Source organism: Mobula birostris, chromosome 13 (genome assembly GCF_030028105.1).
Source record: "Mobula birostris isolate sMobBir1 chromosome 13, sMobBir1.hap1, whole genome shotgun sequence".
Lineage (NCBI taxonomy): Eukaryota > Metazoa > Chordata > Chondrichthyes > Myliobatiformes > Myliobatidae > Mobula > Mobula birostris.
The window spans coordinates 105,179,973-105,204,193 of NC_092382.1; the positions used below are offsets into that span (position 1 = coordinate 105,179,973).

At 47.8% G+C, this 24,221-nt stretch overlaps 1 protein-coding gene across 16 annotated transcripts in view; it reads right to left on the reverse strand.

Annotated features, from left to right (window-relative positions):
- Window positions 1-3,125: 3,125 nt before the first annotated feature.
- The window catches only part of LOC140207269 (uncharacterized), a 42,253-nt gene continuing 21,157 nt past the window's right edge, over window positions 3,126-24,221 (reverse strand). For 13 of the 16 annotated variants that reach the window (XM_072275727.1, XM_072275730.1, XM_072275726.1 and 10 more), the window contains 7 exons: window positions 23,076-23,132; window positions 11,965-12,084; window positions 7,724-7,840; window positions 6,136-6,507; window positions 5,119-5,261; window positions 4,305-4,366; window positions 3,126-4,002 (listed from right to left, as the gene is read on the reverse strand). In XM_072275727.1, the coding sequence (XP_072131828.1) occupies window positions 3,804-4,002; window positions 4,305-4,366; window positions 5,119-5,261; window positions 6,136-6,507; window positions 7,724-7,840; window positions 11,965-12,084; window positions 23,076-23,132 (1,070 nt within the window). In that variant the 3' untranslated portion in view covers window positions 3,126-3,803. The remainder of the gene's footprint in view (window positions 4,003-4,304; window positions 4,367-5,118; window positions 5,262-6,135; window positions 6,508-7,723; window positions 7,841-11,964; window positions 12,085-23,075; window positions 23,133-24,221) is intronic. The other 3 variants (XM_072275733.1, XM_072275734.1, XM_072275738.1) reach the window with 3 other exon arrangements.

The following is a 24,221-nucleotide window of genomic DNA, read 5'->3' on the forward strand; positions in this document are numbered from 1 at the left end:
TGCCCGTCCTCAAGATATTCCCACAACCCTACCCTTCCTCGACAGACACGTATTGTTCCCCAAAATATTCCCATTGTGCGACCCACTCCCGACAATCTCCTACAGACTTCAAACAATCCCGACAGTCCACTTCTTCCCACAAACATATTTCAGTCCGTAAACTAATCCAATTTTCTCCAGTCAGTATTGTGTCATTCCCTAATTCTAACCCGACAGATCAGTCCAAATCTTACCCCTTTTCGCATTTCCAATCCAGTTGCATGGATAAAGATGACATGAGCGTGCTAACAACACTCGGTGAAATTAAATTCCTTTGATTAATTCCTAGAATGGAAAACAATTTACGGAGTCTCTCTCGGATTATTACAACAGGAGTGGGGGGAAGGGAGAGTGCGGAGGGAGCTGCACTCTTTGTGTCTGACCACCAAATTGTGTAAAAGGAAGGAGGAGGCTTCATTATGTGTCTCAACGCGGGAGTGTATGATGATACGGGGTGGAGAAAGTTTCACCCTGTGTCTGACCCCGGAAGTGTGTGATGGGACGGTGTGGAGGGAGATTAACTCTGTGTCTGACCCCGGGATTGTGTGATGGGTCAGTGTGGAGGGAGATTCACTCTGTGTCGGACACCGTGAGAGTGTGCCGGGACGGTGTGGAGGGACATTCACTCTGTGTCAGACCACGCGACTGTGTGACGGAACCGCATGGGGGAAAATTCACTCTGTGTCTGACCCCGGGATTGTCTGCTGGGACGGTGTGGTAGGATATTCACTCTGTGTCTGACTCCGGGAGAGTGTGTGATGGGACGGTGTGGAGGGAGCTTCACTCTGTGTCTGACCCCGCGGCTGTGTGATGGAACCGCATGGGGGGAAAATTCACTCTGTGTCTGACCACGGGAGAGCGTGTTGGGACGGTGTGGACGGAGCTTCACTCTGTGTCTAACCCTCTCAGTGTGTTATGGGTCGGTGTTGTTCCAAACCCGCAGGTTTCGTTTACTGTGGACTGTCGCTTTCAGAACGCCTGAGGGAGGCAGGATATGACGTCAGTCACTGGCTGCCGTGGTTTGGGCAGATTAAACACAGTGAGAGAGAGAGAGAGAGAGAGAGAGAAATAGAAACATAGACACATAGAAAATAGGTGCAGGAGTAGGCCATTCGGCCCTTCAAGCCTGCACCGCCATTTATTATGATCATGGCTGATCATCCAACTCAGAACCCCGCCCCAGCCTTCCCTCCATACCCCCTGATCCCCGTAGCCACAAGGGCCATATCCAACTCCCTCTTAAATATAGCCAATATACTGGCCTCAACTGCTTCCTGTGGCAGAGAATTCCACAGATTCACCACTCTCTGAGTGAAGAAGTTTTTCCTAATCTCGGTCCTAAAAGGCTTCCCCTTTATCCTCAAACCGTGACCCCTTGTTCTGGACTTCTTCAACATCGGGAACAATCTTCCTGCATCTAGCCTGTCCAATCCCTTTAGGATTTTATACGTTTCAATCAGATCCCCCCTCAATCTTCTAAATTCCAACGAGTACAAGCCCAGTTCATCCAGTCTTTCTTCATATGAAAGTCCTGCCATCCCAGGAATCAATCTGGTGAACCTTCTTTGTACTCCCTCTATGGCAAGGATGTCTTTCCTCAGATTAGGGGACCAAAACTGCACACAATACTCCAGGTGTGGTCTCACCAAGGCCTTGTACAACTGCAGTAGTACCTCCCTGCTCCTGTACTCGAATCCTCTCGCTATAAATGCCAGCATACCATTCGCCTTTTTCACCGCCTGCTTTACCTGCATGCCGACTTTCAATGACTGGTGCGTAATGACAACCAGGTCTCGTTGCACCTCCCCTTTTCCTAATCGGCCAATATTCAGATAATAATCTGTTTTCCTATTTTTGCTACCAAAGTGGATAACTTCACATTTATCCACATTAAATTGCATCTGCCATGAATTTGCCCACTCACCCAACTTATTCAAGTCACCCTGCATCCTCTTAGCATCCTCCTCACAGCTAACACTGCCACCCAGCTTCGTGTCATCCGCAAACTTGGAGATGCTGCATTTAATTTCCTCATCCAAGTCATTAATATACATTGTAGACAACTGGGGTCCCAGCACTGAGCCTTGCGGTACCCCACTAGTCACCGCCTGTCATTCTGAAAAGGTCCCGTTTATTCCCACTCTTTGCTTCCTCTCTGCTAACCAATTCTCTATCCACATCAATACCTTACCCCCAATACCATGTGCTTTAAGTTTGTACACTAATCTCCTGTGTGGGGAGTACCCTTGTGGTACTTTAAGCTTCGGCACACGGTGCACAACGAATGTGTGACTGTCACTTCGAAGGATCCATAGGAGTGGATTTTAGGTTGCCTGGGTATGCTGTGTGGTAACCTCTGGAATACGATATTCCCGTGACAGATCACTATCGTGGATAACTCATATGTGCATTTGAAACGACACGTCAGACAAGTCCGACGGCGACTGCCACCTCGTTTTACCAGCGTGAAACCTGTGGAATATTTTGTACTTACCTTTTCTCTACGTTTTACCTTGAATTACAAATGTCCCTCTCCAATAATTTACTTCGTGGATTACTGAACATTCCTGCTTTTCCATCTAAAGACGCTAAGCCTTTTCCCCCAAACTAAATAGTTATATTTATACACATATCTACACATAACACCGTTAACTTTTGTTTATCTTGGTTAAGTTACTATATTATAAGTAGTTCCTAATAAAGATAGTGGTTTTAACATCATACCGGACTCGCACATTTCTAGGGATGTACGGGGTCGAGCATTCTGGCTTGTCGCATGGCCGCCTGGTGTGGAGGCTGCAACGCAGAGGGTCGCCATGGACCATAGAAGGTTCTGGACTCAGCCAGCTCCATCACGGGCACAACCGTCTCCTCCATCGAGGACATGTTCAAGAAGGAATGTCTCGGGAAGACCGCATCCATCAGCGAGGGCCCTCTCCCGCCGGGAAATGCCCTGTGCTCATGGGTACCATCGGGGAGGGGTACAGGAGCCGGGAAACTGAACAATTTGCAAACAGTTACTTCTCCTCCGCCATCAGATTGCGAACGTTCCCTGAACACTTAAACACTCTCTCGGTACTCACCTCCTTGCAGTATTTATTAATTTTCCTAATTTTCGTGTTTTTTACATCTTTGCACCGTACTGAGGTCACGTTGCAGTTGTACAAAAGGTCGGTGAGGCCGCGCTGGGAGTACGGTGTTCAGTTCTGGTCGCGCTGCTGTAGGAAAGATGCCTCTGAGCTGGAAAAACTGCAGAGGGAGATTTACGAGGATGGTGCCGGGACTCGAGGTTCTGAGTTATGGAGAGAAGGCAAGAAGGATCGGACTTTGCTCCTTGGAGCGTAAGTATGAAGCCAGGAGAGGCACAGATAGGGTGAATGTGCACAATCTTGTCCCCCTGGGTTGGTGAACTGAGGGCCAGTGCGCACAGAATTGAGGCGAGATTGGGTGGAGGGAACCGAGAGAGGAGAGGCGGAAAAAGGGGTCGGAGGTGGAGAGGAAGGGGCAGAAGCGGAATGAGTTGGGAATAAGAAGGGCAGGGAGAGAAGACGGGTGGAAAGGGGGAATAAATGGGGAAAGAAGGAGAGAGTGGGGCCTGGAGGGGAGAAGAGTAGTTCAGATGGGGAGAGGGGGGTAGTGGGGGCAATGTGGATGCGAGTAGAGGAGGAGAATAGGGTAGCAGGGAGGGGCACAGAGGGTGGGAGGGGATGAAATTATGAGGGTTTCAGAGTGGGGTAGATTGAATGGGGAGAAGAAGGGTGTAGTCACTTGATTGAAGTCGGCCCTACAGGCTGTTGACAGAGACCTTGGATCTCTTCAGGAATATCCGGGTATAAATATGCAGACTTCTCGCAGATAAATCTGTATTCACCTTTGCAATCGTAACTCCATGCGTGCGAGTCGCACTTACTGCAGGTGGCCCATCCATACTTCACCTTGTACAGAAGATAAGAGGCGACGTTCCTATCAGAGGTTAAAACAATTTCAAGAGTCAGCAGACAACCGGTGACCGTCGGCAAACTAATCCGACTCATCTCCCCACAGCCCCATGTCAATTTCTGAACTAATCCCATGATACCCTGCTCTTCCCACAGCGCCGAGTACATCGCCGTATGAATCCCACTGCACCGCTCTCCCCTAAGATCCCGAGTCAGTTCCCAAATTAATCTCACTGCACAACCCTCTCTTGACAACGCTGTGTCAGTCAACAAACTAACCCCACTGACCCACTCCCACATCACAGACCAGGAAGAGTCCAAATTCACCTGTTTGCGCATTTTCCAATCCAGTACGCTGTGTATCGAGTGACATCATTGGAAACAAAATTCTGTGAAATTAAATCCCTTCATTAATGTTTAGAACCAGTCTCTCTCAATGCCTGTCCATGTGAAGGGACGGTAAAGAGGGGAAACCACCCAGTCCTGACCCCGGGAGTGTGTGATGGGACGGTGCGGAGGGAGATTCACTTTGTGTGTCTGTCCCCGGGAGTTTGTGATGGGAAGGAGCAGAGGGAGATTCACTCTGTGTCTGACCCAGGGAGTGTGTGATTGGATGGTGTTCAGGGAGATTCACTCTGTGTTTGACTCAAGGAGTGAGTGATGGGAAAGTGCGGGGGGATCTTCACTCTGTGTCTGACCCCAGGAGTGTGTGATGGGACGATGTACAGCAAGATTCACTCTGTGTCTGATGGGACGGTGTGCAGGGAGATTCACTCTGTGTCTGACCCCGGGAGTGTGTGATGAGACGGTGCGGAGAGAGATACACTCTGTGTCTAATCCCGGGAGTGTGCGATGGAACGGCGTTGAGTGAGCTTCAATGTGTCTGACCGCGGGTGTGTGCGACGGGACGGTGTGTAGGGAGCTTCACTTTGTCTCTGATCCCAGTCTTGTTTGATGCAACAGTGTTGAGGGAGATTCACGGTCTCTGACCCCGGAAGTTTGTGACGGGGCGTTATGGAAGGAGCTTCACACTGTGTCTCATACCAAGAGTGTGTGGTGAGATGGTGTGAAGGAAACTCCACTGTGCGTCACACCCCGGGAGTTCTTTATTGTAGATATCTCTTCCCACGGTAAAACATACCTTTTCCACGTTTGAATTTATTTCGAGGAGCCTTGCATCAAATTTTGAACAATGTTCCCTCGCTCCATCATAAGATTTTACGGACGTGGACATAAAATAACACCGGCTTTCCTCTTCGGTCCAGTCCGGGGGACACGTTTGCTCTGAAACTCAGGAACAAGAAACAATGAATCTTCCTCCATTAATCCCGTTGCGCCGACTCGGATAAGAAAAAGTCAATCTCCCTCCACACCGTCCCATTGCACACTCCCCCGGTCAAACACAGATTGAATCTCACAGCGCATCGTCCCATCACACACTCCCGGGGTCAGACACAAAGTGAATCTCCCTCCACACCGTCCCATCACACACTCCTGAGGTCAGACACAGAGTGAATCTCCCTCCACACCTTCCCATCACACACTCCCGAGGTCAGACACAGAGTCAGGCTCCCTCCACACCTTCCCATCACACACTCCCGAGGTCAGACACAGAGTCAGGCTCCCTCCACACCGTCCCATCACACACTCTCCTGGTCAAACACAGATTGGATCTCCCAGCGCATCGTCCCATCACACACGTCTGGGGTCAGGCACAGAGTAAAGCTCCCTCCACTCCGGCTCATCACACACTTCTGGGATCAGACAGAGAGCGAAGCCCGTTTCGTCCGAGCTACCAAAGAGATCTGATGTCAAACGCAGAGTGAAGCTCCTTATGCATCATCTCTTCACACAGTCAGGATCCGACGCAGAGTCAATTTCTGTCCGACATGCGCATCACGCACTCCCGGGGTCAGACACTAGATGTCGCTCCCTCCAGACTGTCCCATCACACTTTCTACAGTCAGAGACAGACTGAAGCTCCCTCCACCCCGTCCCATCACACCATCCCAGGATCAGACACAGAATGAAATTCACTCCACACTGTCCCATCACACTCTCCCGGGGCAAGAGATGGAGTGAAGTTCTCCACTTCCTCCTTCCCCTTCTCTCACCCCACTGTGATGAGGAGCAGGATTACGGGGGGATGTCGTCTCACCTCTTCTCCTGTTGAGGTATTGGCAAATCTGAGCTTTGGTTTCGGTGATGATTCTGTACTTTGTTTCGAGCTGATTGCATTCATGGCGGAGATCGGTGTGTGTTTGATTCAGCTCTGAGAGTTCGGAGTTGAGGATGGTAAAGTTGTTTTCGAGATTGGATAGGTTGTTGTTGAGGGCGGAAATATTCTTCAGACAATTTCTCTGGGAGAGATGCAGGCGGGAGTGTTCAAATGTCCTGGATTTAAGGGTTGAGTTCAGCTCATGGACTCGCTGTTGATATTGGTGTTGGGTCCTGTTCATCTCCTGATGTTGTTCCCAAAGTCTCCGGTAGTTTCGGTTGGAGGTGATCAGAGACTGACGAGTCTGTGATACTGAGAGTGATAGTAAGGGGTGTGTCAGTGACACAGTGTGAGGTGTGTTTCGGTATCACAGTGAAGTGTGTGTCTGTGTCAGATGAGGGTAGTTTATGTATCACAGTGAGAAGCCTGTCTGTGACAAGGTCCGAGGAGTGTCGCTGTCACGGTTTGGGGGTCATACTGAGGTGTGTCTTGGTGCCGCAGTGAGTGGCGTGTCTGTGTCACAGTGAGGGCTGTGTGGGTGTCACAGTGATAGGCCTCTCTATGACACAGTGTGTTGAATGTTGGCGTCACAATGAGAACCCTGTCTGTGACACGGTGTGGGTAGTGTGGGTGTCAAGGTGAGTGGTGTGTTGGTGTCACAGTGAAGGGCCTGAATGTCTCACGGTGTGGAGAGTGGCGCTGTCACGCAGAGGGGTGTATCAGTGTCACGGAGAGGGTTGTGTCAATGTCACAGTGATGGGTGTGTTGCTGTCAAAGAGAGGGTTTGTCAGTGTCACGCAGAGGGGTGTGTCAGTGTTACAGTGAGGACTGTGTGGGTGTCACAGTGAGTGGTGTATCAGGGTGACAGAGTGGGTTGTGTTGGTGTCACAGTGAGTGAAGTATAGGTGTCACAGTGGAAGGAGTGTCAGTGTTTCGGTATGGAGTGTGTAAGTGTCAAGGTGAAGAGAGCGTCGAAGTCACAGAGTGATGGAGTGTCGTGAGGTGGAGTGTCCGTGACACGGTGAGGGGCGTGGCGATGTCACGGTGTGGGGCCTGTTGGTGTCACGGTGAGGGTCGTGTCGGTGTGCCTGTGAGAGGAGTGTCAGTGTAACGGTGTGGGGTGTATAAGTGTCACGGTGACGGGGGTATCGGTGTCACAGTGTGGTGAATGCTGTTGTCACGGAGAGAGAAGTGTCTGTTTCAGGGAGAAGGGTGTGTAGCTCTCACGGTGAAGGCTGTGTCAGTGTCACAGCGAGGGGTGTGTCGGTGTCACGGTGATGGGCGTGTTGGTTTTACAGTGAGTCTGCTGTCGTGCACCGTGTGACGGTACTGTCATTATAATGGTAAGGGTCTTTTCTGTGCTACATTGAGGGTCATGTCACTGTCACGGTGAGGAACGTATCGTTGTCACAGTGAGGATGGTGTCACTGTGAGGGGCGATTCGGTGTCACCGTGAACTTCTGCGCAAACATTTCATTCCACTCTGTTTGTTTATGGTCTGACACCACCCGGAGCCCATTCGACTCACCAAAGATCGAGACCGCGGCCACTATCGCGATAAGGGCGCAGGTAACGAGGCAGAGTAGGCAGATCTTACGGTGCGATCTATTTCCGAAATTCTCTTTCGACTCCTGTTTATGCGGACCTGTGGAGAGACCATTCAGCGTGTGTGTGAATTCCACCGTGACCACCACTAGTGCTCCCTCCCACCCTCCATCCGCACTCTCTCCTACCACCACAATCACCCCTCCCTCTCTCAATCACATCTACTGTCAGCCGTCATCGATGAGAGTCCAAATTCCGTGACTTAGGAAAGGCTGACAGGTGTCTGACGCGTTCCAGAGATCAGTCCGATCTCCCCTGAGTCCCCTCCGCTCCAGAGAAAGCAACCCAGGTGTCCGACCTCTCGTTGTAACACATGCCATCGAATCCAGGCAGCGTCCTGTTACACCTCTCTGGTGGGCTACTAAACGCCTTGACATCCTTCCGATAATGTGGTCACCGGAACTGTAGACAAAACACCTGATTCACACTAAATAGTGAGTTTAGTAAAATTGCAACATAACTCCCTGACATTTGTACTCAATGCCCCAACTAATAAAGGCAAGAATGCCTCTATTATGCTTCTCTGTTTCTATGTTTCAACACTGTTTAGGGTCTTGACTTTGTCAGTGTGTCACTTCTTTCATTTGACCTACCAAGGTGCAATATTTTAGGTCTGTCCGAGTTAAGCTCCGTCTTCCCGGTCTCCAGACCATATCTGTAACTGATCTACGTCCCAATGAATTCTTTGCCAGTCTTCGGCGGATCATCTGGAAACCCACTAACCCACGGATCTGCAATTTCATCCAGATCATTTATATACATTTAAGAGCTGAGTGGTAATGTGCAGCTATATAGGACCCTGCTCAGACCCCACTTGGAGTACTGTGCACAATTCTGGTCGCCTCACTATAGGAAGGACGTGGAGACCATAGAAAGGGTGCAGAGGAGATTTATAAGGAGGCTGCCTGGATTGGGGAGCATGCCTTAAGAGAATAGGTTGAGTGAACTTGCCCTTTCCTCCCTGGAGCGACGGAGGATGAATAGTAACTTGATAGAGGTGTATAAGATAATGAGACGTCATTGATCGTGTGGATAGTCAGAGGCTTTATTTCCCAGGGCTGAAAACGCTAACGCGTGAGGGCACAGTTCTAAAGTGCTTGGAAGTAGGTACAGAGGAGATGTCAGGGGTAAGTTTTTTTTTTACACACAGGGAATGGTGAGTGCGTGGAATGGGCTGCAGGCGGCGGTGGTGGAGACGGAAACGATAAATTCTTCGAAGAGACCCCTGGATGGCTACATGGAGCTTAGAACAATAGAGGGCTATGGGTAAAGCCCAGGTAGTTCTCAGGTCGGGACATGTTCGGCACAACTTTGTCGGCCGAATGGCCTGTATTGTGGGGTATGTTTTCTATGATTCTATGCTTCTAACACACCCAACTACAATATCATCCAGATCATTTATGTACATCACAGACAGGGGTTTAATTGGGGAGCCCAGTGAAAACTTTTTTTTTTTTTTTTTTTTTTTTTTAACCCAGGCAGTGGTCTGTCCGTCAAACGAGCTGCCAGAGGAAGTGGTCAAGACAGATGCATTAGAATTTGAACACTTGCGGTTTATGCATCTACGTCAATCGATCATGGTGCAGTAAATCTAACACTTCTGACACTTATTGCTCTGCTGATCTGGAATACCTGATTATTAAGTGCAGACCTTTTTATCAATCACGAGAGATTACATGCATCATTGCTGTCGCAGTTTATGTTCCACCGGATGCCAAGGCTAAAGTAGCCATGAAAGACCTCAGTGCCGCTATTAGTAAGCTGCAGACATTGCATCCAGAGGGAGTCTTTATTGTCGATGAGGACCTTAATCATTGCAACCTACGTACCGTGCTTCCAAAATTTTACCAAAATGTATTGTGTACCACAAGGGAAATAAAACTTAGATGATGTCTACACAAATGTGGCTGACGCATATAAAGCCACTGCCCTGCCCCACCTGGGACAGTCCGACTATCTTTCATTGTTTCTGATTCCCAAGTACAGCCCCACAATGAAGACTATTAAGATCTGGCTGGAGGGTGCTGACTCTGCTCTTCAGCACCAATTCCAGCACACAGACTGGAGCGCGTTTGCTGCCCGTATCCCCACAGGCTCTCAGGTTAACATTGATTTGTATACCAACTCTGTCCTTGAGCACCTCAGCAACTGTGTAGATAGAGAGTCATCACAAAAACAAATATCCCCCCACCCCCAGTCAGAATCCATGGATGAACAGAGAAGTCCCCTTCCTCTCTAGGTCAGAGATTCAGCCTTCAGGTCTGGAGACCGGGAGGTTACAGCTCAGCCAGGGCCAACCTGAGGAGGAGAATCTCTCAGCTTAAAGAAATATACAATCAGGGAATCGAGGAGCATTTGAACTCCTCGGACCCCCGGCGCATGTGGCATGGTATACAGCTGATTACAGACTTCAATCCACTTAGTACTGTGCTCCCTTCCAGCTCTCTTCTCTTCCTGATATGTTCAATTACTTCTACGCTCGCTTTGAACAAGAGAACAAGGAGGTCAGCCTGAACGCGGATCTCCCACCTGGTGAACTGCATCTCTCAGTTTCCACCCTCGATGTTTGCGTCACCCTGAGCAGGGTGAATGTACGGAAGGCAGCTGGTCCGGATGGAATACCTGGACGTGTGCTCAGAGTCTGTGCAGGGCAGTTTGCGGGGGTTCTCACGGACATTTTTAATATGTCACTGGCCAGGCAGTTGTCCCTACAAACTTAAATCGCCACCATCGTGCCAGTGCCGAAGCATTCCACTGCCACGGTCCTGAATGACTTCCGCCAAGTGTCTCTCACTCCCATCATTACAAGCTGTTTTAAGAGACTAGTTCTATCTCATCTAAAATCCTGTCTGCCCACAATCCTGGATCCCCATCAATTTGCCTAGCGCAACAACAGGTCAACAGAGGACGCCAACTACACGGCACTTCACTCTGCCCTGACTCACTTGGACAGCCCCAACTCTGACGTCAGAATGCTGTTCATTGACTTTAGTTCGGCATTCGATACTGTGATCCCCTCCAAGCTGATCGCCAAACTTCGCCAGATTGGTATCAGCTCATCCCTCTGCAATTGGACCTTGGACTTTCTGAATAACAGACCCAATCAATTAATTTAGACAACCTCCCCTCCTCCACACACAGCCTCAACACTGGCGTGCCTCAGGGCTGTGTGCTGAGCCCTCTTCTGTACTCCCTTTTCACCTATGACTGCATTCCTGTACATGGTTCTAACTCCATAATCAAGATCGAGACCAAAGTAGGGTGGTTGATCTGATCAAAGGGAATGACGAAACGGCCTACAGGGACGAGGTCCAGCACCTGGCCCCGTGGTGTGCCGGCAACACCCTGGCCCTTAACCCCCAGAAGACCACGGAGATCATTGTGCTAACACGGCCACACTCACGTCCCCATCTACATCAACGGAGCTCGAGTGGAGCGTGTATCAGGCTTCAAATACCTTGGTGTCCACATTTCCGAGGATCTCACCTGGGCCCTGAACTCCTCGACCCTGGTCAAAAAGGCGCAACAGCACCTTCATTTCCTGCAGAGCATGAAGAAAGCTCAACTCTGTCCCAGGATACTGACAGACTTTTACCGGTGTACCACTGAAAGCATAGTCACCAACTGCATCTCAGTGTGGTATGGCAATTGTCCCGTATCGGACCGCAAAATACTCCACCGTGTGGTGAAAACTGCCCAGCGGATTATCGGCACCCAATTGCCCACCATTGAGAACATCTACCATAAACGCTCCCTGGGCAGGTCGAAAAGCATTATCAGGGATGCATCTCACCATAACCATGGACTTTTTACTCTAATCCCATACGGTAGGCGCTACAGGAGACTCCGCTCCCGCACCAGCAGGCACAGGAAGAGCTTCTTCCCTGAGGCTGTGTCACTACTGAACCTCACATCACAGCGCTAAGAAGTATTGTATACATATTGCACTGCCTCGGTGCTTTTATATTTGTGTGTCGTAGCACTTTCTTTTCATTCGCAGTTATTTTGTAAATAACATATTCTTTTCATTTCTGGTCTGATGCTAACTGCATTTCACTGGTTTTGTATTTGCACTCGGCACAATGACAATAAAGCTGAATCTAATCTAATCTAATCTACGACACCTGACCTCTTGAGAGTGGTGTCATTATTGTGAACTCTGACCTGCTTGTGCAGTCACTGACATTCCGGCGGGTCCCGGGGCAATGGGAGGATCTGTATACTCATCCCTGAGAAGGTTGTCTTTCCGAAGGTTCAGCACTGAGTAGGTGGAGTTTAGACCGTCTGAGAGAGAATGAACGAGAGAGAGAAATAGAAGGTGGAGAGACCGTACGGAACACACATTGCCTGTCGGTGGCGTCAACAGAGTTTTACCAATTGGGATTTATCGCAGGTCTGCGGCGCTTATTTAAAAAGAGGAATTTGAGAATCTTAGTCCATTGGACGTGGCCTGTCAGTGTCTATAACTGGCGCCTCGATAGTGAGTTGGATCGTATGCAAGGTTTGGGCATAAGAGGGAGATACTGCCTCGCAGAGCCTTCATCAAGGATGTAGTTATCAAAGCAGTGATCTGAGACATAATGGTAGGGATTCTGCTCATTCCGGCCTCAGCGATAACGGGTTGAGGCGAGGTGAGGTATTTTTGAGAAGTAGAACAGGAATTATGTCTGTGAGGACGGTGTTCTCGACTGGGTGATAGATGTGGGAAATCCGGAAGACTCCCAGCCTCCCGGACGGCAACATCGCGCCAGGTGTGTCGAGCTGCAGCTCCTCCGGGATCGGGCGAGGGAACTGGAGATGCAGCTCGATGACATTCGTCTGGGCGGGGAGAGTGAGGAGCTGATAGAGAGGAGCTACAGGCAAGTAGTCACACCGGGGCCTCGGGAGACAGATAAATGTAGAACAGTCAGGAAAAGAAAAGGCAGGAGTCAGATACTAGAGAGTACCTCTACAGCTGTCCCATTTAACAATAAGTACTCCTCTTTGACTACTATTTGGAGGACAGTTTATCTGGGGGAAGCAACAATGGCACAGAGTCTGGACCTGTGGCTCAGAAGCGTAGGAAAAGGAAGAAGACAGAATTACAAGGGGACTCTATAGTTAGGGAGTCAGACAAACGATTCTAGGGACTCAGGAAAGAAAAGTGGATGGTCGTTTGCCTCTCTGTTGCAAGGGACCGGGATGTTTCTGATTCCGTCCATGTTATCCTGAAGTGGGACGGAGAACAGCCAGAGGTCGTGGTATACATTGGTACCAACGACATAGTTAGAAAAATGGTGGAGGTCTTGAATTCAGGCTACAGGGAGTAAGGAAGGAGGTTGAACAGCAGGACCTCAAAGTTAATAATCTCGGGATTACTGTCTGCTCCTCGGGACATGTGAATTTAGGAATATAGTGAGGTGGAGGATAAATTTGTAGCTGAGAGATTGGGGCAGCGACCATGGATTCAGATTTCTGGATCATTGGGTCCTCTTTTGGATCAGGCATGACCTTTAGAAAATGGACGGGTTGCGCTTGAATCCGAGGGGGACCGATAGTCTGGCGGGGAGGCTTGCTAAGGCTATTGGTGAGAGTTTAAACTTGGATTGCTGGGGGGTTGGACCAAACTGAAGAGGTGGAAAATAGGCGGTTAGCTCATAAAAAGGTAAAGCATGGAAACAGCGCTAGAGGGGAAATAGCAAGATGATAGAGATGAACGCGCTCAGACCGATGGTTTTTAAGATGTGTCTATTTTAATGCAAGAAGCATCATGAATAAATCTGATGAGCTCAGAACATGGTTCAGAACCCCGAGCGATGATGTTACATAGAAATGTTACGGCCATTACAGAGACTTGGATGGTTCAGGGATAGGAATGGCTACATAGAGTGCCCGGCTTTAGATGTTACAGAAAGGACGTGGAGGGTGGGAAAATAGTTGGGGGCGTGTCACTGCTGATCAGAGATAGTGTCACGGCTGCAGAAAAAAAAGGAAGTCATGGCGGGATTGTCTACTGAGTCTCTGTGTCTGATGTTAGAAGCAGTAAGGGAGATTTTTGTTTCCCAAATATTGATTGGCATCTCCCGAAAGCAAGGGGTTTAGACGGGCTAGAGTTTATTCGGTCTGTTCAGGAGGATTTCCTGACACAACATGCAGAAAAGCTGACAACGGAATAGACTGTACTTGATCTGGTATCGGGAAATGAACCAGCTCGGGTGTCACGTCTGTCATTGGGAGAGTATTTTCGATATAGCGATCACAATTCGATCTCATTCATCTTGTATTGGAGAGGAAAAGGAACAAATACTTTAGGGAAGCCTTTAATGGGAGTAAGGGGAAATATGACGCTATCAGGCAGGAACTTGGAAGCGTAAATTGGGAACGAATGTTGAAAAGGAAATGGACAGTAGGCATGTGGCAAGTGTTCAAGGGATATTTGCGTTCTGCATAGGTACATTCCAAAGAGACAGGGATAGGGAAAGGACGGTAAAGCGCAGGGACCGTGGTGTACAAAGGCTGTTGAAAAACACAGTCAAGAAGAAGAGAAAAGCTTACGAAAAGTGCAAAATCTAGGCAAAGATAGAGATCTAGAAGATTATATGCTTAGCAAGAAGCACCTTTTTTAGGCATCTGTTAGTCACATGAGACCATAGATTTGCGCCTTGCAATTTTCCAAGGTGTAGGGCTGCGCAAGAGTGTATGAAAGACCAGCAGTTGCCCATGCTGCAAGTCTCCCCTCTCCACAGCACCGATGTTGTCCAAGGGACGGGCATTAGGACCCATACAGCTTCGCACCAGTGTCGTCGCACAGCAATGTGTGGTTAAGTGCTATGCTCAAGGGCACACGCGCTGCCTCAGCCAAGGATCGAACTAGCGACCTTCAGATCACGAGACGAACGCCTTAACCACTTGGCCACGCAGGAAGTAGCTTAATAATGAAATCAGGAGAGCCAGAAGGTACCAAGACAAAGTTTCGGTGAGCAGGATTAAGGAAAACCCCAAGGCATTCTACAAGTATGTGAACAGAAAGAGGATAACGCGGGAGAGAATAGGGCCAATCAATTGTGACAGTGGAAAAGTCTATGTGAATCAGGTGGTCAAAACAGGGGTACTTACTGAATACCTTGCTGAAGTATTCACTACGGAGAAAGATCCAGGCAATTGTACGGATGATGTACAATGGACTGAAAAACCTGAGCATGTAGATATTAAGAAAGAGGATGCGCTCGAGCTTTGGGAAAGCAAAACGTTGGATAAGTTAGCGGGGCCGGACGAGATGCTCCCCAGGCTACTGTGGGAAACGAGGGAGGAAAGGGTTGAGCCTCTGGCAATGAACTTTGCATCATCAATGGGGATGGGAGAGGTTCGGAGATTGGAGGGCTGCAGATGTTGTTCCCTTATTCAAGAAAGGGAGTAGAGATATCCCCGGAAATTTAAACCAGTGAATCTTACTTCTGTGTTTGGCAAATTGATGGGGAAGATCCTGAAAGGCAGGATTTATGAGCATTTGGAAAGGCAGAATATGATTAAGAATAGTCAGCATGGCTCCGTGAAAGGCAGGTCGGGCCTTACAAGCCTGATCGATTTTTTTTTTTTTTTTTTTTGGAGGATGTGACTAAACACATTCAGCCGTAGATGCAGTGTATATGGATTTTTAGCAAGGCATTTGATAAGGTACTCCAAGCAAGGCCTTTTAAGAAAGTAAGGAGGCACGGGATCCAAGGGGACATAGTTTTGCGGATCCTCAAGCGGCTTGACCAAAGAAGGCAATGAGTGGTTGTACACGGGTGATATTCTGCATGGAGGTCGGTGACCAGTGGTGTGCCTCAGGGGATTGTTCTCGGTCTCATTTTCTTCGTGAATTTTATAAATGACCTGGCTGAGGAAGTAATAGACGGGTTAGTAAATTTGCTGATGACACCAAGTTTGGGGGTGTTGTGGATAGTGTGGAGGGCTGTCAGGGGTTAGAGCGCGACATTGTAGGATACAAAACAGGGCTGAGATGTGGCAGATAGAGTTCGGCCCAGATGAATGTGATGTGGTTCATTTTTCTCGGTCAAATATGCTGGCCGAATGTAGTATCAATTGGCAGTGTAGGGGATCAGAGTGATATTTGGCTTAAAGTTCATAGGACACTCAAAGCTGCTGCACAGGTTGACTGTGTGGTTAAGGAGGCATACGGTGCATAGGCCTTCATCAACCGTGGGATTGAGCGTAAGAGCCCAGGGGTAATGTTACAGATCTATAGGTCCATGGTCAGACCCCACTTGGTGCACTTTGCTCAGTTCTGGTTAGCCCACTGCAGGAAGGATGTGGAAGCTATAGAAAGGGTGCAGGGGAGATTTACAAGGATCTTGCCTGAATTGGGCGGCATGCTTTACGAGAATAGGTTGCGTGAATTTAGCCTTTTCTCCTTGAAGCGACGGAGGATGGGAGGTGTCCTGATAGAGGTGTATAAGATGATAAGACGCATTGATCGTGTTGATAGTCAGATTTTTTTTTTCACCAGGGCTTAAAAGGTTGTCAAGAGAGATCACAGTTTTAAGGTGTTCGGAAGTCGGTACTGAGGAGATGTCAGCGTATGTGTTTTACACAGAGAGTGGCGAGTGCGGGAAATGGGCTGCCGGCGATGGTGGTGGAGCCGGATTCGATGGGGTAGGTCAAGAGACTGCTGGAAAGGTATATGGTGCTTCGAAAAATAGGGGGCTATGGGTAACCCGTGGTAATTACATGTTTGCCGCAGCAATGTGGGCCGAAAGGCCGGTATTGTGCTGTAGGTTTTCTATGTTTCAATGTTTCTAATGGTAGGAGAGAGGATAAAGAGACAAATCAGCGAGGGGGAAGAGAGAGTCGTGGGAGAACATAGAACACAGGATAATACACAACATACAGTACAGGCCCTCAGGCCCACAATGTTGTGCCGACTTTTAAACCCAAACTCTCATATATTCCCCACCTTAAATTCCTCCATGTAACTGTCCAGCAGTCTCTGAAATTTCACTAGTGTATCTGCCTCTACCACTGACTCAGGCAGTGCATTCCACGCACCAACCACTCTCTGAGAAAAAAAAAAAATCCGCTAATATCCCCCTTGTTCCTCCCACCCCTTACCTTAAATCCATATTTCTTATATTGAGCAGTGGTGCACTGGGGAAGAGTGGCTGGCTATCCACTCTATCTATTCCTCTTATTATGTTGTACACCTCTATTATGTCTCCTCTCATCCTCCTTCTCTCCAACGAGTAAAGCCCTCGCTCCCTTAATCTTTGATCATAATACATACTCTCTAAACGAGGCAGCATCCTGGTAAATTTCCTCTGTACCCTTTCCAATGTTTCCACATCCTTCCTATAGTGAGGTGACCAGAACTGGGCACAGTACTCCAAGTGTGACCTAACCAGAGTTTTTACAGAGCTGCATCGCAACTCTTAAACTCTATCCCTCAACTTATGAAAGTTAACGACCCATAAGCAAGACATTAATGAGGGGTAAATAGATGCCTAAGTGGCAGGGAGTGAAAGTAACCGGGAGCGGTAGTGAGGCTGAAAGACGAGGATTCCTGGTAGGAGAGAGAGTGTGGAAGGTATGGATGGGGCAGTGATTTGAGAGGGTTCGAGGTTGGTGTGATGGACAGAAAAAAAAAGGTGAGAATGGGCAGAGAGAATAGAGAATAGACAGAGTAGCGGAGGGAGAAGAGGGAGCGAGGTTATGTGTGACGAGGGAGTGCGAAGGGTGACAGCGAACGTGAGAATGAGCAAGAGAGTGGTGGGGGGGAAGGAAAAACGTTAGTGGGAGGAAAGCGATAGAGAGAGCGAGGGAGAATTGGTGAGAGGGGGGAAACAAGAGAATGTTACGGTTTTATTGTTTTTCGTACTTGTATTATTGTTTGCAAGCTTTGTTATTTTTTCAAGCTTTGGATACATGACGGTTTTGTGGGGATTACAATGTTGTGGGGATTTTCGTGTTCCATTGTGTTTCTTTGTTTCATGGCTGCTTACATATTGAAGAGCTTCGTTCACATGATTGCGATTTCTGTGATTCACAATGAACAGGTAATTTGAGAATTTGTTTTAGGAATTGGCTTAAGACGGCAGCGATCATTGCTTGGAATTCCGCGTCTAGTGATGTTACGCTCGACTTCTGATGTCTGTGGCAAGGACTTGGATGGAAATCTAAATATTCAACAAATTTTTGGGCTTTTAGGATGTCCTGCCCCGTAGAGTCAGTAAATTGTGTTTTACATTGTCACACCTAGAACACAAACCAACCCGTACAGCACAGGACAGGCCCGTAATGTTGTTCCAAATTCATTCCTTGTGATATTGGACATTTCATCTTTAGGGAAAAGGCAATGTCTGCCGAGTTAGTCGATGGCTTTTATGATCTTCTGAACCTACGCCAGATGTCCCCTCATCTTCCTCCAGTCCAGAGGAAGCAACCGACTTGTCCAATCCCTCAAATCAGCGAAACCAGGCAGCATCCCGTTAAACCTCTTTGGATGTTATTCAAGGTCTTGAAATCCTTCCGATAATGGGGTGAGTGGAACTCTATACAATAAACCTGCTTCAGCCTAACTGAAGATTTTTATAAAGTTGCAATATAACTTCCTGAATTTTAAACTCACTGCCCCAACTAATAATGGCAAGCAGGATATCCGCATTCTTCACCACCCTATCGGACTGCTTGTCCATGAACAATGATATTGGACCCCAAGATCCCTCTGCCAGTCAACAGTGCTTAGAGTCATGGCTGAAAGAGTGTGATATCTCTTAGCATTTGACCTACAAAGGTGCAAGATTTTAGGTTTGTTCGCTTTAAACTCCATCTGCCATTTCTTCAACCCATATCTGAAACTGATCCATATCCCACGGATGCTCATGATGCTCTACGAGTCTGTGGTGGTCAATGCGATCATGTTTGCTGTTGCGTGCTGGGGCAGCAGGCTGAGGGTGGCAGACACCAACAGAATCAACAACCTCATTGGTAAGGCCAGTGATGTTGTGGGGATGGAACTGGACTCTCTCACGGTGGTGTCTGAAAAGAGGATGCTGTCTAAGTTGCATGCCATCTTGGTCAATGTTTCCCATCCACTACATAATGTACTGGTTGGGCACAGGGCTACATTCAGCCAGAGACTCATTCCACCAAGAAGCAACACAGAGCGTCATAGTACTTAAATCCTGCCTGTGGCCATCAAACTTTACAACTCCTCCCTTGGAGGGTCAGACACCCTGAGCCAATAGGCTGGTCCTGGACGTATTTCATAGTTTAGTGGCATAATTTACATACTACTATTTAACTCTTTATGGTTCTATTACTATTTATTATTTATGGTGCAACTGTAACGAAAACCAATTTCGCCCGGGATCAATAGAGTATCATTATGACTATGACTATGACTAATTCATTGCAGGCCGTCTACACGAACTACAATACTACCTATCTCCGCATCAACTGTAATCTTACCAACCCACCCATCTATATTGCCATCCAGCTAAATTATATACATCACAGACAGGAGGTATCCCAGACACGTCCATAGATACAGATCACTTCATTGGAGTAGAACAGAATGAAATAATAACAGAATGCAGAATAATGTGTCACTATTACAGGGAAAATGCTCTGCAGCAGGCAATGGCCACGAGGAGGTATATTCTGTGGTCAAGTTTAGATCATATCAAGTAGGGGACCGTGCACAATTCTGATTTGATGGAGACGGACGTGAGAGTACGGAGGAATATCTGGAGAAATTTATAAAATGCTCGCTTCGCTGCCGCTGTTGCTGTGTGATCCTGAACCTCCGGAGGAGAAGGCCCCAATTCCTCCGCTTCGCTTGTTTCGGTGGCCAGGACGAGGTGGAAGGTACTCGGCAGAGAATGGCGCTCGGGAGGCTGTAACTGAGGGGCTAGTTGGAGGCTCGAAGTTTCGGACGGACGGACTCAGTGTCGGCTGTGGTCGGTGCCTCGTGGTTTATGGCAGGGAGTTTCTCTCTTCGCCGCCTGCTATCCGGGACTCGGGAGTGGATCGACTCGGGACTTTGAGACTTTTTTTTTTTTTTACCGTGCCCATGGTCTGTTCTTTATCAAATTATGGTATTGCTTTGCACTGTTAATACTATCTGTTATAATCATGTGGTTCTGTTAGTGTTAGTCTCTGGTTTGTCCTGTTTTTCTGTAATATTACTCTGGAGGAACATTGTATCATTTGTTAATGCATGCATGCATTTATAAATGTCAATAAACGAGGACTGAGTGTTCTCATAATCTAATCGTAGTGGCGGACCGTTCAATAGTCTGATCACAGTGCTGTAGAAGCTGTCTCTGAGCCCGGTCAGACATGCTATCGCATCTTCTCTCCGATGGGAGGGTGCAGAGGAGAGAGTGTTCGGGATGGGTGGAATTGTTTTTAATTTTTTTTTTGTTTATGACGCTGGCTGCTTTACCGAGGCAGCAGGATGTGCAGAAAGAGTTCATGTTGGTTAGGCTGGTTTCGGAGCTGGGTTCAGCTCTTTCCACAACGCTCAGCAGTTCCTTGTGGTCATGGGCCGAGTAGTCTTTATATTTTTAGTAAGGAACCAAGACTGTTCATGACAGCAGGGCAGTAGTCATGGTGAACAGGGAACACAATAAGACATTTTTTTTTTTCAACTTGCTAGACTACTCTGCAGAATGCTGTGGGACCCAGGGGAATTTGAAAGGCTGATATGTCCAGATTGTTAGATATAATAGATAGTTAGCAACTCCCTTATTCACATCCCAGATGCTAGGTCAGTCTGAAAAATGGGAAAGAGGGATGTAGGGGGAGATGGAGAAGGAATAGGCGGTGGGACTCGGCGGGAGAACGAAAGGTGGGGAGAGCAGAAGAGAGAAAGGGGAAGCAGATGATAGGTGGTGTTATACCCAGGGAGATTTGACTGGGGAGGACAGACTAGTAATTCGTAGTAAATGTACCATACAGAGGGTTTAACAAATCTATAAAAAACGCTCAGATGGTAGACTGCTCTGGAGGATGATCTGGAACTAGAAACCATAGAAACCATAGAAAAACTACAGCACAGAAACAGTGCTTTTGGCCCTTCTTCGCTGTGCCGAACCATTTTCTGCCTAGTCCCACTGACCTCCACACGGACCATATCCCTCCATACACCTCCCGTCCATGTTTCTCTCCAATTTATTCTTAAATGTTAAAAAAGAATCCGAATTTACCACCACGTCTAGCAGCTCATTCCATACTCCCACTACTCTCTGTGTGGAGAATCCAACCCTAATGTCCCCTTTAAACTTTTCCCCCCTCACCCTTAACCCATGTCCTCTGTTTGTTTTCTCCCCTTGCCTTAGTGGAAAAAGCCTGCTTGCATCCACTGTATCTATACCCATCATAATTTTATATACCTCTATCAAATCTCCCATCATTCTTCTACGCTCCAGGGAATAAAGTCCCAGCCTATCCAACCATTCTCTGTAACTCAGTTTCTCAAGTCCCGGCAACATCCTTTTAAATTCTTTTAAAACTGAACACCACACTCCAGATTCGGCCTCAGCAATGTCTTATACAACCTCATCATAACATTCCAGCTCTTATACTCAATACTTTGATTAATAAAGGCCAATGTACCAAAAGCTCTCTTTACGACCATATCTACCTGTGACGACACTTTTAGGGAATTTTGTATCTGTATTCCCAGATCACTCTGTTCCACTGCGCTCCTCAGTGCCTTACCATTAACCCTGTATGTTCTACCTCAGTTTGTCCTTCCAACGTGCAATACCTCACACTTGTTAGTATTAAACTCTATCTGCCATTTTTCAGCCCATTTTTAAAGCTGGTCCAAATCTCTTTGCAGGCTTTGAAAACCTTCCTCACTGTCCACTACACCGCCAATCTTTATATCATCAGCAAATTTGCTGATTCAACTCAAGGAGATCTGTCAGATTAATTTGATTGCGGACTAATCAGGACGGGGTGGTAGACGTAATGTACACAGATTTTAATAAGTTCCCAGACGGTATACCGCACTGAGAGATGGTGTGCGACGCTGGGAGGGATGGTTGACTGGATATACGATTGCCTTGGCGATAGGAGCAAAAGTTTAGGGATGCAGTTCGTTCCTCAGACTGGAAGCCCGTCATAAGCGGTGATCACCGGGGAGTGTGTGTGTGTGTGGGGGGGGGGGGGTGGTCTGTGGTGGCACCAGTGATTTTTGTCAAATATATCGGTCATTATAGCAGAACATAAATCATGCGGTTGCTAAGCTTGCAGACAACACTAACGTCGGTGGTGTGGTGAACAGTAAAAGCAGTTTTCACTTACACTGGGATCTCGATTGGCCGGGGAAGTGCAGGAGCATATGCAATTATGTTCAAGCTATCGTATTTCAAGAAGGCAAACAACAGCGTAGAACTTACACAGTGAACGGGAGGAAACTTGGGAAATGTTATAGAACAGAGAGACCCAGAGGTACAGGGACACGGTTCCCTGAAAGTGGAATCACAGGTAGACAGGGACTCTGGAGAGTGTTGTCGAACAGAAGGACCCAGAGGTACAGGGACACGGTTCCCTGAACGTGGAATGACAGGTAGACAGGGACACTGGGGAGTGTTGCAGAACAAAGGGACCCAGGACTCGAGGTGCACAGTTCTCATAGTGTGAAGTCGCAGATAGACAGGGCGGTGGAGAAGGCGTCTGACCTGCTACCCTTCATCAATCACGGCAATGAGTACAGGAGTAGGGGGTGACGTTGCAGTGAACAAGACGTCAGTGAGGCTACATTTGGAGTACAGTTTTCCGTTTCCGTTGTCCTCCTCTAAATAAGATGACACTAAACTGCAGAGAGTGCGGAGGAGATTTACGAGGATATTGCCGGGACCTTGGTGACTGAATTATGAAGATAAGTCAGGTAGGTTGGGACTTCATACCATGGAGCGCAGAGCTGACCTTACAGAGTTGTATAAAACCACAGGGGACATGGGGCACAGACTAGGTGAACGTGCAGAGTCACTTTTCTCTAGGTTTGGAGAAGCATGGAACAGAGCGCTCAGGGATAAGATGATAGCAGAAGGTGATTTAACTGGGGACCTGAGTGAGAACTTTTTGTTGTTTAACACAGACGGCGGCCCGTCTATGGAACAAGCTGCCAGAGGAAGTGGTCGATGCAGATGCATTGGAAAATGAACACTTGTGCGCATAGCACGTGACTCCTTCAGAGTGACGTCGTTAATGTGAACTCTAACTTGGTTGCGCAGACACTGACACTTCGGCGGGTCCCGAGGCGATGGGAGGATCTTCATACTCACCAATGAGAAGTTTGTTTTTCCCAAAGTTCAGCGCTGTGTAGGTGGATGTCTCACTATCTGGGAGAGAAACCGAAAGAATGTGAGAGAGGGGGAGAAATGGAAGATAGAGAGACCGGTAAAGAATGGGAGGAGGTTTGGAGTGATAACAGAGAACAGCACAGAGTGTTGTAGAGAGAGGAGGAGAGACAGGGATTAATGAGGGAGATAAAGTACTGAGAGACAGGGGGAGAAGGAGAAGGAGAGGAGAAGTGACAGGAAAAGACAGGGAGTCTGAGTAGGAGAGAGAGTGTGGAAGGGATGGATGGAGGATATGACGGCGGAGAACGTGATGAATTGGTGCGATATGCACGAAATTTCAATAGAATGCGGCAGAGAGAACAGGGAGAGAATGGGAAAGTGAGTGGCGAGGGAATGGAGATGGCGAGGTTATGAGAGAAGGGGGAGTGAGAAGTGTGAGAGTGGTAGCGGAAGGGCGAGGGTGAGAGGGGAGGAAAGAAGTGTTAGAGGGAGCAGAGAGATTTATTTGCTAATCAACGCTGTTTAGTGTCTTGGTTTAATAATGTGCACTTGCTTTGCATTTAATCAACCAAGGTGCAACATTTCACGTTTGTCTGGGTTAAGCTCAATCTGACATTTGTCCATCCCATATCTGTAACTGATTCATATCCCACTGAATTTATGCAGTGGATTTCGGAAGGCAACTAGACGGCAAAGATCTTCTGTAAATGTTACTTCGTTTTCCCAGCGTGGAACATGTGAAATTCTTCGTGATCTCCCTCTCGTTGCATTTTAATGTGCATTTACAAGTTTATACACTCACCTATTCCGTGGATAGCTGAAACTTTTCAGCTTGCCGTCTTAAAACTTTAAGAACTGCCTCTAAGCCTGACTGTTTGGGAGCCACAAACGCATTCCATTGCTAACCTCTGTTTAGAAGAGTGTTTTTGCTTATTTTTCTTTATTTTGAGTGCATAGAAAGAAATATACTGGTTTAACATTAAACCCTGACTCAGTTTGTGGTGTATTGCTGCTGGTACGTAACACTGAGATGCCGCTAGTTGTTTTATCGAGGCGCCGGGAAGCGTAGACAGAGCTCATGAAGGATAAGCAACACACATCAAAGTTGGTGGTGAACGCAACAGGCCA